We start from the raw sequence: 15,311 nt of genomic DNA on the forward strand, positions 1-15,311 counted from the left end.
TCAAAGACTTAACAGCAAGCATAAAAAAACACTATTCTGTGTGGCGACTTCAACATCGACATACTTAAAAGTACTAAAGAAACCAAGGAACTTATGACATTACTCGAAAACTATAACATGAAATTACACATAACAGAACCCACCAGGCAAAGGACATGTATCGACAATATTGCAAGCAACATACAGAATATAGAGACATCTAAAGCTCTGCAAAGTGGGTTGTCTGATCACAATACCTGTCAAATTTTGACGTTTTTAACAGAAAAAAAGGTAGATACAAAAAAAAAACTACTTCATAAAAAAGAAAGATTAGGAAAATTTAGAGAAGTTCCAGAACTGTTTAAAATCACTATCCTGGTCTGAAGTATTAGAAATTGAAGATCCAGACTTAGCGTTTAACAAGTTCAAAGAGTATTTCGATTTATTTTTCTCACTATGTTTTCCTACAATTAGAGTTAAAATTAAGGCAAATATCACAGGATTGAAATGGCTAACACCGGGTATAAGACTGTCATGTAAAAAAAGCAGACAACTCAGGTATAAATACTACTCTACAAAAAACCTTGAAGATAAATATACATACTTAAATTACTCAAAAGCTCTAAAAAAATGCATAAACCAAGCACAAACAACAACAAACAAACGCTACATATCGCAATCAAAAAATAAATGTAAGGCTATATGGAATATAATTAAAGAAAATAGTCAATCCATGACATCAAGTAACATAAACCAAATAGTATTAAATAATCGAATAATTACAAACCCCGTTGAGATAGCCACAGCGTTCAACAATAAATTCATAGAAAAAGAAGCCAAATCATTCTATAAATACCCAAAAAATATAGACAATTTAAAAGCCAGAAACCCGGAGACAATGTTCGTATATCCCTGTGACCCTGAAGAAATAATTAAAATCATTCAGACGCTTAATCCGACCAACTCCGTCGGCTACGATGGTTTTAGCACAAAAATTATTAAATACTGTAAGCATGAAATAGCATTTATATTGTGTTATTTAATAAATAGGTCGTTTGCCATGGGTCGATTTCCAAAAGCTTTGAAACCATCAATCATTAAACCTCTCCATAAAAAGGGGGATGTTCATGACATAAATAACTACCGACCTATTGCCCTTATTAGTATATTCTCAAAAATATATGAAAAAGCTATGCAGAATAGGATGAATAAATTTTTAGACAAACACAAAATAATTAAATTAGAGCAAAATGGTTTTCAGAAACATAAATCAACCAGCCTGGCAGGTTTTCAGTTAATGAAAGAAATTATAGAGTATGTAGATAAGGGGAAACCAGTAGCTGTAATTTTTTTTGATATGACGAAGGCGTTTGACTATGTTTCTCATAAATTGCTACTTGACAAATGTGAAAGCATAGGTATCAGAGGTCTGGCATTGAAATGGCTAAGCAGTTACCTATCCGATCGCCATCAAACTGTAGAGATAACAGCACTCTCTTATGCCAATGAAATGGAAGTACACAAGTCTTTTCCTGAAATAAATGAATACGGCGTCCCTCAGGGAAGTGTCCTAGCACCATTGCTGTTCATACTGTACATTAATGACCTACCTGACATAACTAATAATAAATGTATACTATTTGCTGATGACATTTCCATGACTATCAAATGTATTGACGATAGAAATTTTGAATCAGATGTGAATGCTAGTATAGATAAGGTAACAAAATGGTTGGAAGCTAATAACTTACATGTAAATGAAAATAAAACTAAATATATTCAATTTAGAAATAACAGAATGGCATTAAAAAATATCAATGTGAAATGCAATAATATTGTAATTAATCATACGCCATCTACCTCTTTTTTAGGCATTGTAGTTGATGAACATTGCTCTTGGCTGCAGCATATTGAAAATGTGTGTACTAGATTAAGTAGATTTGTCTATGCTCTACACCGACTACAGAAAACATCTGACTTGCACACAGCTTTGATGGCATACCACGGGTATGTAGCATCCGTATTAAGATATGGTTTAATTCTATGGGGAAATTGTAGAGATATAGACAGGGTATTTATTCTACAAAAGAAATGCATAAGAGCCATCTGCTCAGCACATCCCCTTGATTCTTGCAAGCCACTATTTAAGAACCTAAAAGTACTGTCACTGCCAAGTCTCTATATTTATGAAATGGCATGTTTTGCCCACTGTCAAAGACATACACTTACTAAATACTGTGATGTTTGTTCTTTTAATACTAGAAATCCCAACCAAATTATAGTTCCGCCATGCAGAACTGAGTTTTGCAAAAGAGGTTGCTATCATATGCTCATAAAGATATATAATAAGCTCCCACAGTCAATTAAGTACTTGCCTTTAGCTAGATTTAAGGTCTCACTACATAAATGGCTAATTAAAATGTGTTTCTATAATGTAAATGAGTACCTCTCTTTAAATAAAATAAATATGGACTAAGAACTAATATTCGAATACCTAATGTCACTTAATTATAATAATTATAATCAGAAATGTAAAAATATGCTATTTTATACATAAGTTCTAGACATAATTTTTGCATACCTGAACAGGTGAAATGTGTAGATCGTTATTTATTATACTGACCACCAATTGTACGACATTTCTGGCAAATAAACTATTTCATTTCATTTCATTTCATTTCATTTCATTTCATTTCATTTCATTTCATTTCATTTCATTTCATTTCATTTCATTTCATTTCATTTCATTTCATAAGTGTACCTATTTCAAATATTGAAATTATAGGCAATTATTAAGGTATAAAATCTACTTATCCGCAACATTATGAATGAATCTTGTTTTAAATTACAGATATCTTACTCAGCCGTGGATTGTGGTTCCAATATTTTGGGTTCCATTTTTTGTCGGCGCCATCACTGCCTCTCAGCTGTTTGATGCTTGGACCTCTAAAAAGGTAATACTTACTCATAATTACTTATTTTTAATTTGAGAGATTTATATAGTTACATTCAAATTAAAGCGTGATCTTAGCTTTTATCCTCGTCAGAGAATACCGCTATTCTGACTCGATAATCAATAACACTTTCTAAGTACTTATGGATGGATGAGTTATTCTTTCCCGTGAATGAGCTTTTTTTAAAGTAAAATAAATTAAAACATCTTTAAAGCTTACGAGTAACCTAGTTACATGAGTATTGAATACAAATATTGTTAATTATAATTGTTAATTGTAATTAATTAATCGGTCGCTTCCACACTAGGCTCAGCCTGTGTAGCTATAAAGCTTTAGGTTTTCTATACAATTTTTACAACTTATTCTACCTATTCCAGACAGGTTTAAACCGCTCAATCCGCACTATCCAAGCGATGGCCGCCACTCGACTGATCCTCGCGTTCATACTTCTAGTATTACTCTGCGTGCCTGGTACCCACCAGCTCAGATACATACTGTCAGTTCCGCTGCTGTTTATGTCTGTCTGTGCGTGTGTTAGCATGACTGTGCTGAGGATGTGGAGATTGGAAGGTTAGTGGTTTTTAGTTATTAATTTAATTTATTTTATTCAACAGACAACTAACGGTCTAGGTATATTAGTAACAATGTCCTTAGCTTATTAATAAATAAAAAAGTGATATTGGTATTTTGACTCTTTGTGTTAGGACAGAGAAAGACTTGTAAATAGAACTGACAGTTCGTATTATGAATTCTGGGGTAAACCCTATACCTACGAAATAAAATTGCGGTCATCTGCACATCCATCTTTCCTCTCTTGTCTTGAGAGGAAAGATCCGCTTTTATGTAAAAAAAGACTATTAAATCCCCTGCTATTAACAGTGCTAGAGTTTAAGTTAGTTACATTTTATAATTATGTTATTTTATTTATTATTTTGTATGATTTAAAATGTATGTGTTTAGTTTATAATATGGGCCACTGATGCCTGAAATAAAGGTTTATTATTATTATTATGTTGTGTCGTTACCATCTCAGGACCATGGGGTCCTGGACATTTGGAAGGCGTGCATGGGGCCGAAGCCAACATGTAGAGGCCCGTTTGACAACATTAATCTATATGAAATGTGACACCAACCGACGATTTTCCCTGTGAAAACTATAGAAGTAAACCCAAGGAAAATCTCCGGTTAGTGCAGGACTATTGTAGGATATGGAGAAAACTAATACAGGGTTATGGAGTGGGGTGCTAAATGGACTGGGTAACTGGGACTATGGAAGGACTATGACCCCTGCCTGACCTATATGTTTTACATACGGATAAAAAGGCAGGGGGTGACTCGCACACACATTAAATGGGCCCCCCAAAACAGTCGCTAGCACATAACAGTGACGTAGCAACAAGGGGGCAACATGGCATGAGGTGCTAAGGATGGAGAGGTATACCAAGGCTCTCAGAGCAATCGCGGATGCCGGTCAAGACCCCTACAAGCACTTACTGGATATACTTCCTTCCTCCGAGCATTTCTGCTCTAGCGGTACACCACTCAAGCCAGCCAATGAAGGCAAGCAAGAGGTGGGAGATCCTGTTCCTCGTCAGTGTTCACTCTGGACAACCAATAAAGGCAAGCCAGAGATGAGGAACAGGGGTTCTCCCCGGCATCGGGTGGGTGGGGTCGCTAATGCCCAACAGCTCGCCACAAGCTGCCCTGCCGCTTTATTATTATTATTATTATGTTACTATAGTCCAATAAAATTGCGCGAGAATTTATCAAAATCATTGCGGTTTTGATAAATTCCCCCCGCGCCTCACACCGCATCTCCCACTGGTCTACGTATTGTTTAAGTTATGAGGTGTCTAGCAGTAAACCATAATCAAATTTATCTTCCAGGCTGGCACCACCTCCTTCTAGAAGTAGCCCTATCAGTTCCTTCTATCCTGTGGCTGTTTGCCGTGTCTATCCGAGTGAATGCTCTGATTCTGCCCGTCATGGGCCGGACTGTCACGGACTACCCCGACTTGTTGGTGGCTGCCGTCAATGTGGCCCTGATTGTACTAGCGTGTGTGCCTGTTGTGAGTATCCTTTTACTATGCTACTGTTAAAAACCTAAGAATCGCATTAATATATTAAGCATCTTTCGCCATTTCTTTCCTCCTTAATGACGGGGCCTTTGTGAAATGGTGGCAGAGTAATATTATATTATGACAATGGAAAAATAATTGTAAAATTTTACGTCCTATAAAGAATATTTCATTTCATTTCATTTCTTCGAGTGACGTATCAACTGCACGTAATATACGCCCGGTTTACCGTGAGCAGTCAACGACTGAAAAATATATAAACTCGCTGGCTACCTTTCAACACAGCGACAGACCCTGTTGAAGTGTTTGTCACCGATATGCAAAGAAGGCTTATAATATTGCCTTTATGGATAAGTACTTACTCCATTATCAAAGATATGGGATTATTACTAAGTACCTACTTCACTTATAAGTAGATATTCTCGGTTCTACATCCACTTCAGCATCAGATAAATTTGCTAGTACATAGGTAGGATGGCTGCGTCATTTGTTATTCACGTCGGCATGTACTATGTATTATATTTATCTTGCACTTCTATGTATCTGCATTTGCCTTTAAAATAGGCCCCTATTATACAGAATGTTGCTAAAAGTGTGTAATTGTAGTAAGCCGAAACCTACGTGTGCAGCATGTTATATCTTAGCCCGGAAATGAAACCCACGAAAACACGCGAAAAAAATTATTAAGTAATTTAAAACTTTTTTGTTACTTGGTCACGTGACTTATTAGTATTACAATGGCGAATGAATACGAATTATTACATTCTGATTTCATTTCCGGGATCACCATGCTGCACACACACGTAAGTTTCGGCCTAGTATTCCCTTTTTGCAAAATTCTCTCCCTCTCTCTCCGCAGTCAGGTATAGAGCTGCTGGTCTCCCGACGCCTAAAAGTCAACAACTAATCCCTTGTATGGTGAAACTGGGGCTTAATCTCCCTCTCTCTCCGCAGTCAGGCACAGAGCTCTTATTCTCCCGCCGACGCCGGCACGTTTTAATCTCTCTATCTCTCTCTCTCTCTTTCCGCAGTCAGGCACAGAGCTCCTATTCTCCCACCGACACCGCGCGGGCTGCACGTTTTAATCTCTCTCTCCCTCTCTCTCCGCAGTCAGGCACAAATCTGCTTGTCTTTCGACGCCTAAAAGTCACCAACTAATCCCTTCTTATGATCTCACAGAGTATGGTGAAACTGGAGCTTAATCTCCCTCTATCTCTCTCCCCGCAGTCAGGCACAGAGCTGCTGTTCTCCCGGCGCTTCGCGTGGGCTCCGCTAGCGGCCGCGCTGTGTGCCAGCCTGGCCCTCATGCTGGTGCCCTTCAGCGTCTACAGTGATGACGTGGTGCAGCGGCACTATTGGTTTGTGAGTTGTTTTCGCATCTTCGAGTTTAGAAAGAAAGAAACATTCATTTGACACACTGAAGCAGAACAATAAAAACAGAAAAAGAAAGAAAAAGGAACCACAACATAATACAGAAAATAATACAATACAGAACAAACAAACAAACAAAGTTGCTGTTCAGAGCGTCAAAACGGCACCAGCTCAGCATGTGCTGTGGACAATAAGGCCACAGCGCTTATTATGTAGTCTGAGCCTATCTGAAACCTAGTTAAACATTGTGAGATATGGCGTTTCGACTTTCTCCGTGTTCGGCATCATAAGGGTCACAGTGACAGTTAAATAAAGTCCATTTTTCTCTCCACCTTTATTTGCAAGGTGCGGGTGCCTATATAAATAGAGTGAGTCGCCCGCGCGCCTCAGTTGGTTTTTGATTTTTGAAGTGAACACTTCGGCAAAATGGCTCAATGTAGCCACGGTTCTCGTCGGCTTCGCTCCGACGGGGAAAAATATAATATTGAATTTGCGGAGTCCTCGCTGCCGGGAGCTGTAGCGTGATGCGGACCAGGCGGCGCGGGGCCTGCCGGCTGCTGCGCACGCAGCCATTGCTGAGGATTTCGCAACGAAGGTTTGAGTTGATAAGCCGTGAGTAAAATGCTATTATTTACTTTTTTTAAAAGCTCAGCCACTGGTCATAATGCTCCGGCGCTTGGGGTTTTTATCCCACGCAGTAGGGTCCGATTCAATAGTCGTGGTGATGATTGATCACATATTCCGGTCCTACTAGTGGCGCTTGAGCTAGATACTTACATTAATGACCGCTTTAAGTAAAGCATATGTTAATTTTATACAGGAAAAAATAATAAAAATATATTTTTCTACCCTCAATTTCTAATATTTTTAGAAAACTGTTGATAAAAACTTTGCTATTACAATAATGCACTTGATTATAGCTTATGTAAGGCTTTACAAACAGGAGCTTTCCAGGACCGTCATAGGATTTTTTACAGGAAGCACGTGGCTCCGAGTTTCAGTATGTTGGGACATTGTGGCATGTGCGGCGAGTAATGTGATCCGCCGTTACCTACCCGCTGAGGGTAGGCAGGCCGATTCGGTGAAATAAAAGTTTCGTGTAACCTGCACCCGGCCCTGTGCTCCCGCGCTGGCCGCCGTCTCGTGGCACCTGCATCGCAGCGTACACCCGGCCCTGCGCTCCTGCCCTGACCACCGGTTCGTGCCACCTGCATCGCAGCATACACCCGGCCCTGTGCTCCTGCGCTGGCCGCCGTCTCGTCCCACCTGCATCGCAGCGTACACCCGGTCCTGGCCCTGGCCACCGGTTTGTGGTACCTGCATCGCTGCATAGACCCAGCCATGCACTCCTGCCCTGGCGGCTGTACACCCGGTCCTGGCCCTGGCCACCGTTTTGTGCCACCTGCATCGCAGCGTACACCCGGTCCTGGCCCTGGCCACCGGTTTGTGCTACCTGCATCGCTGCATAGACCCAGCCATGTACTCCTGCCCTGGCGGCTGTGTTGTCCCACCTGCATCGCTGCGCACACCTGGCACTCCTGTTCTGGTTGCCAGATCCAAACGCCCCCTGTCTGGGAAGAGATTTTATGCTCAGCGGAACCGCCTGCACTATTGCTAGCACGGTCATCATCATCATCAGCCATCATTATGAGTGACTTATTTAGAAGGTATCGAGTAACGTGCGCTATTCATCAATGATTTTGGCATATGCAGACGAACGTTTACTGCCAAGGTTGGTCATGTTAGCCATACAAGGGCACACCAACGAAGCCTGGGTAACCACCTGCAGTCGCCGTAGCCGCATCGGCATGGATGACGACAAATCGGGTAACGTGTACCGCTTCTAAAAGTGTTATAGTACTTCAATTTGATGCCTCCGCTGAGGTAGGGTATTCTATTAAAGCAGCTTTCTTCTGAACTCCCCAAAGTGACCTGTAGACTGCTCCTGGGGATAGTTGTGCAATCAATTTTTTATTTCGATGTCTCTGCTGAAGAAACTGTCTAATGCAGCTTTTGTTCTAAACTGCCTAAAGATCATTGGACTGCTCATGGGAATGGTGACGCACGGTAAGTACAGGAGCGTTACTCTATACTGATGAGAAACGAACGAACGAGAGCTGTCGTGCAATCGGCACGTTTAATACATACAAACAGATAGAGCGGCTCGCGCCGCAGTGCACTGAATGTTCGTTTTTCGTCATATAAAGTGACCCCCCAGACACTATCTTAAGTCTCATGACACATCGGCAGATTCCAGCTTTGAGTCTTTTCTTTTCTCGGCTGTGAGCAAAGTGAATCCCACAGGCGAGTGTTCAACCTAAAAGCACTGAGCTAATTCCTGATTTCGTGAAAGTCGCTGTTGCTATACCATACCGCTTCACAAGTTACCGAATTTATTATGATCCTACTGTCGGGTGATCATGATCGGAGTGTCATCGCGGTTTCTGAGTGGCACCATATTAGCTGTCTTCCTTATGTTCCAGTGGATTGTGAGTGTGTATAATCCGAGCTCTTTGTTGAAAAATGCGTGAACCTCCTACGCAGCAGCTGTCTACTAGTTGTGTATCGAATAAATCGAGTAACGGTGCTCTTGCACGAGACGACTACCTTTTGGTAAAATTATAACTTCCACTATTCTGGGAACATGCATATACCTATTGTGTACTGTGTATCACATCACGTGTAGCCGCGACCCTACTCAATGTACGGGGCTAGATAATAAACAATGGCAGTCGTCATTAAATTTCTATGAATTTCGAAGGTCATCATTTGGAGCACAATCCAAAGGGTGAAAGTACCTATTCATGCCTAGACGGCTTCTCTAATGAAAATGTATTTTTAATTCAATTCTGGCGCAAACGTTTCATAACTATTTTTCAACACTGTATCTGCTGAAACTACTTAGACTGACTGGTTAAGATGCAGACGTGCCGTTTTCACAATTCCATTCTGAGTAATCCTCAACTGTTTTATGGATCTTTCAGTTAGTTACGTAACTAGTTACCAAGTAAAAAATTACTTGTGTCATGCTCGTACTCGCATCACATTTAGGAGCTCTCTGGCCTCTAGCTGAAGGCTAGAACTGGTATATATATCTACTAAGCTAGTACAGAGTTATAACCGGGCAGCGGTGACGTGGTAGCTGCTTGATTTATTAGAGTTTGCGGAAAACTTTCTAAATAAGTAATAATTATTAGTCATAATATTAACTCTTCGCAGTTCTTTCAGAATGCAATACCAGGTCGCTGAAGTAGGTAACCTTCCTTAGCTGGACAACAACAAGCCTTTTTGTTTTAAAGAAGGTCACAGTTATTCGCCGTTCCACTGTCATATCGATGTCCAAGGACTTTTTCTTGGGTATAGCTAACTACCTAAGTTTACCTATAGATAGCCGCAAGCTATCTGCTGTTGGCGAACTGTCAGTTCTGATTGATAAGTCAGGCTCGAGGTGGCTCGTCCAACTGTCCATGTTCCCGCCACCATGATTGTTGCTTCCACAGATTAGAGAGTCTATGTTGGCTATCGTTGCATCAGGTCTGATCAGGTACAACTAACATCTTTACGTACCATCTTTATTTAATCGAGCTATTTTATTTTGTTTTATCCAGGTTGACTTAATGGTTTCAAAATCGAACCTACAACAATGTAAGTAGGTACCTACCTACGTACTTACCTTTGAAGTTGCAACAAGGCGAAGCCTTAGGGTTTTGGCCGAGACCTGCCCTTAGTGTTGACGAACATACCTAAAGGTGACCTTGTTAATATTTTTCATATGAAGTACTGAACATTTTACTTATCCTGGTGGCATGACTGATCATTTACTTACCCAGTTAAGACATGTTAGCCGGGTTTCATTTATCAACTATTATAATTGCTATTGTTGTGTTAATCAATCTTTATTAATTGATGTCATCTACCAAGGAATGCTGCCAGAGCTCATAATATTCACACATGATGATACAGAATGATCAGTGCAAAGGCTTATAAAATAACTTTCCTTCCTAGTAGGACTGCACAGGAACTCGTTAACCGCCGAGTTAGTTATAATACAAAATTAGACTGTGTGTTACGAGTACTTGTCAATATAGAATATGAATATAGTAACCTGCATCATGTTTTGAAAAACTGAATACTTAGTTATCCGCCAGTGTCACAGCCTTCATCTAATCTTTTCCAGAGCTGATGAGGCTGAGATATTTAGTAAAATTATCTTCCCTTCAAGCACCACTCCTCGTTCCAAGGACTAGATGCCGCGCCAGGTGTTGCAGGCCGTGTCCTCGTACAGGGCTGACTGAGCAGGTCCTGTCCAGAATTACATACCCTAGTCAGCATGTGCTGACCTGAGCCCCAGCGGCCTGGATCGATATTCTACATTTTACAGCTTTTAAATATTGTTGCAAAGTATTTCACTGGTTCCATCCATTCGGCTAGTGTATGTTAAAAATATTGCCTTGACAATAACAAGATTTTGATCAATAATTACTAATAAGTATTGCTTTCGAAGAGGCACTGTGTGTATCCATATGTATAAATACCTACCTATATGTATAGGTACATACCTTCCATAACTTTCTGACAAGTCAGGAATAATAAGGAAGTACTTAAGTCTTATGTATACTTATACCTTTCTTTTTAGTATATCTATTACCTAGAAATCTATGCATTATAAATTTATAGATTCAAATATTTATCTACTGATATACTCATCAGTAGCTTATGGGTCACAGTTGGTTTTCTCTCCACCATGCGATAATAAACACATCTCACAATGTTTAACTAGGTTTCAGATAGGCTCAGACTACATAATAGACGCATTTTTCCTGAAATAAAAATGACATATTATGTATCTAGCCTATCTGAAACCTAGTCATTTCTGCATGGTGATATTACAACTGAGGCGCGCGGGCGACTCACTCTATTTATATAGGCACCCGCACCTTGCAAATAAAGGTGGAGAGAAAAATGGACTTTATTTAACTGTCACTGTGACCCTTATGATGCCGAACACGGAGAAAGTCGAAACGCCATATCTCACAATGTTTAACTAGGTTTCAGATAGGCTAGATACATAATATGTCATTTTTATTTCAGGAAAAATGCGTCTATTTTCAGCTGGCCCTTCTATGTTGACCTTCAGTCAGTTTAGGTAGTGCAAGGTTGTTTATTGTTTTTGTACCTACTTAATCGCGTACGGCTGGACAAAGGCAACTTCTATAGAACTGCATGTACTTATGCTGCTGTATGCTTGGCCTTGCATATTCATCCAAAAACCGGCTGTATGAGGTTTTAAGTTTTGCAAGCTGGAGGGTAATATTTTTACGCTACGTTTGTCTGTTCGTTGTTGCTCGACAACTAAGCTAAAAGCTATCGGTTCTTGGGCAGATATATCTAGTCCAGCCCACTGCAGCTTTTAGCTTACAAACTCATGTCAGTCACCTATTTCATAAGTGCCAATTACCTTATACAGTTACTAACATCTAACACTTCTTTCCCCCACCAGCACACAGAAATCAAAAGCTACAACTACCAGGGAGTCATAACCGACAGGACGTCAGGCGTGCTAATCACTAGGCACGACGCCTACACCATAGAGCACGCTAGGAGGGCTCTGCAGGGCAGTGGATATGCCATGTCGGAGATACGCGGGTGTGAAGTGGAAGTGTATTGCAATCTACCGCTGTATAGGCCCCGGTATGGGGATACTTTGTGAGTATCGTATATCGTATATCTATATATACAGATATGGTGTAGGCAAATAGTAGGAAATACTTGTAACTTTATTAATATGTAGGTATTAAGTAAGTACGTTTTATACGATTGTAATCGGCACGGCAACAAACAAAACACGGATATACTTAGAGGTAAGTATAGTAATTTATAGCTACTTACTTAAAATTCACTTGAATGAAGACTACTTAAGATTAAATTGACCTTGTCCGCCACTTTAAATGTAGTGTATACCTACCTTGTGCGGATTCGCAATTCACCTACTATCACTGTGGGAGGAAGTGTCGTGCCGCGATTGGACTCAGCCACAGGAAATAAAGAGATATGCTGCTCCATTCTACACCTAGTGCCTCTGCTCTGGATATGCTCCAATTATCGTCCGTTAAGATGCTGTGGCCACTGATGGATGTGTCTGACTGTTCTGTCGTTATTTCAGGAAAGACTCCCTGTTCCTGTCCATGGATCCTCCAGCCGCTTTCGACTTCGAGCCGAGCTTCCGACTCACGCAGAAACACTGCTTCGGGGAGACTTGCTGGTTCACGTTCGATTTCATTGGTTAGTTCTTATGTACGGTCAGGTGCAGAGAAACCTGATCCCCCTCTCATAGTAACAATGCTCCTGAGAGGGGTTAGGTTTCTCTGCCCCTTACTGTACCTACTTATATAGCTATAAACCTTGAAAGGAAGTTACGTTACTACCTTAACAACCAACTGAATTTAGAATCTTCGTAGTTACCCAGTTATTACTTTATATACGACTACCAGTTCCCAGTCTAAGTTGGGCCTATCCAGTGGAGGACGTCCCTCATTATTAGGAATCTTAAGTTAGTTCTGGTGTTACTGTACCTAGGAATATCTATATTGTACTTAGGAACCTAGCTACTTCTACTTCACTCACTACTATAACCATTGTTTATTCCATTCTACGACCTTTTCTGTGACAAACAATATATTATTCAACCGTGGTCAAAGGATTAACCAGTCAGATTAGCGTCCGTAGCTGACTACCCAGGGTTGCTCCGGACATACGCTGAATCCAATTGAAACATCATTCCTTCCGTGACCTAAAACCCCCCAATTTTCCCCCAGGAGGCCCCCACAACACGATCACCGTGCATCCAGCAGCGCACACAAACATCACCCGCTGGGTGTACCCCTCCCCCCTCGCGCACTTCTCCGCCACCACGCACCACAACGGTCGCCCGGTGTACACCATTGTACACTCGACGTCGCTGTACAGTCGAGAGGTGACTTGGTACCGGTTTCAGGTTTATGCTACTGTGAGTATTGGTTGTTGTTATTACTTTACTACTATTGTAGTGTCGGTTTACAGGGTGACGTGCCGCGCCAATTTTGGGTTTTCAATGCTCTTCACACAGCACACGCAGTGACACGCACACATGTTAGTTTGCACAGTGGGTCGATAAACTTTTACTCGCCAACTTTATTGACAATTATGTTCAAGTACATTTTGGGTGATTTTAGGGTAAGTAAGTATAATTCTTACTTACACTGGTAGGCACCAGGAAAGAGTAGAAATTAATAGGGGTGCCACTTTTCTCCATACTCGGAACCCGATTAGATTTCTAAACAAATGTGGTATTTACTTGTAGAAAGGTAACTACAGGTATTAAAGTGTAGATAATAAGTTATACTAAGGTATACTAAGCCGAAAGGGGATGACTCAAGGGGTCATTCTGAACAACTTTAGTTCTACGAGTTTTGCAAAAACGCGAAGAAAAAAAAATCGTTTTCCATGGTAAAAGGTCACGTGTCAACAAAGTTTCTATGATAAAGTTTTTTTTGGTTAATTTTTAAAACTCGTAGAACAAAAGTTCAGAATCAGTCTCACTTGTTTTAACCCGACTGCCGAAGGAGGAGAGTAATGTTTTTGATTGTATGTATGTATGTTTGTAAGTAAGTATATTTTTTGGTGGCAGAATAATATTTTTTCATATTTTTAGAGTTTCGTACCTCAAAAGGAAAAAAGCAACCGTTATAAGATCTCTTTGTTGTCCGTCTGTCTGACTGACTGTCTGTCACTGCCCTTTTTCTCAGAAACGGGTAAAGATATCAAGCTGATATTTCGCATAGATATGAGGGGTACCCAAAAAAAATTGGGGTACTCCCTCTCCCATACAAGTAAATTGGGGCTGATATTTTTTCCGGTTATTTTGATGGTGTAGGTAGGGTATCGTTGAATAGGTCTTTTAATATAATAGGTATAAAAAAGGTTAAAATATAATTATTTGGCTTTTACCCTTAAATTTGGGGACCACACCATAGACAAATCCTAATTTAAAAAATGTTTTCAATAGATAGCGTGATTTTATGTTGGGTAACTCAGAATAAGAAGTGATGATGTCTCAGAATAATAATGGTTAATGGTGCTATTCCGCTGAGCATCGAAACCGGTGGGACGCTAATGAAAAGTGGTCATGGAAATGCACCAGGGTAGACCCTGCTCCTAGAACAAGGCATGAGTTTGTGATTTGTGTGCGTGAAAAGCGAGGATGCAAACTTTGAATATTTTCTTGATTTTTTTATTATTGATGCAATAACATATAATTAGTATTATTCTGAGTTACCCACCGAAGTCACCCCGTGGCAGGTTGACTAGATAGGTACTTTTGCAAATCACGCCATATATCGTTGTTTTTATTAGTGGCTACTGTCTATAGAATAAATTCCGTCATTGACAATTTTACGTTACGAATGAATTTAGTAAACCCAGTAAACCTAACTAATCCAGAGGAAACCTCAAATATCTTTCTCTCTCTCTTTGAAAAACATACTTAATAGCCCAAACTCGATTCTATTCTATTCTCTGTGGGGGTGTAAGTACCTGCACCTGGCTCTCTCGAGTGGAACCTTTGTGCATATCCCCAAGGTCTAAACTGCCTTCCTAAGCTTGAACCATTTCCCACCACGCTGGTCCACTGCGGGTTGGTGGGTTCACATATCTAGATGTGCTAAATCTAGATATGCAGGTTTCCTCACGATGTTTTTCTTCACCGTTAGAGCGATGGTATACATTGTACTTAAGTTAAAAGAACTCATTGGTACATGTCAGCGCCGTGATTCGAACCCGCATCTCTTGCGTGAGAAGCGGGCGCTTACCCGACTGAGCTACCACCGCGCCCAAACTCGATGCTTTTAGCTATTAAATCTTTGAAATAAAATTCAGTCACCTCCGTGTTACT

General features: G+C 40.4%; 1 protein-coding gene across 1 annotated transcript in view; it reads left to right on the forward strand.

Moving 5' to 3' along the window:
• LOC105390167 (endoplasmic reticulum metallopeptidase 1-like) overlaps nucleotides 1–15,311 on the forward strand; it is a 31,429-nt gene that overhangs the window by 14,866 nt on the left and 1,252 nt on the right. Inside the window, exons 13-19 of the mRNA XM_048631298.1 lie at nucleotides 2,831–2,933; nucleotides 3,311–3,503; nucleotides 4,821–5,002; nucleotides 6,239–6,373; nucleotides 11,883–12,088; nucleotides 12,546–12,664; nucleotides 13,198–13,388. Of these exons, the coding sequence (XP_048487255.1) occupies nucleotides 2,831–2,933; nucleotides 3,311–3,503; nucleotides 4,821–5,002; nucleotides 6,239–6,373; nucleotides 11,883–12,088; nucleotides 12,546–12,664; nucleotides 13,198–13,388 (1,129 nt within the window). The remainder of the gene's footprint in view (nucleotides 1–2,830; nucleotides 2,934–3,310; nucleotides 3,504–4,820; nucleotides 5,003–6,238; nucleotides 6,374–11,882; nucleotides 12,089–12,545; nucleotides 12,665–13,197; nucleotides 13,389–15,311) is intronic.

This window comes from Plutella xylostella, chromosome 28 (genome assembly GCF_932276165.1).
Source record: "Plutella xylostella chromosome 28, ilPluXylo3.1, whole genome shotgun sequence".
NCBI lineage: Eukaryota > Metazoa > Arthropoda > Insecta > Lepidoptera > Plutellidae > Plutella > Plutella xylostella.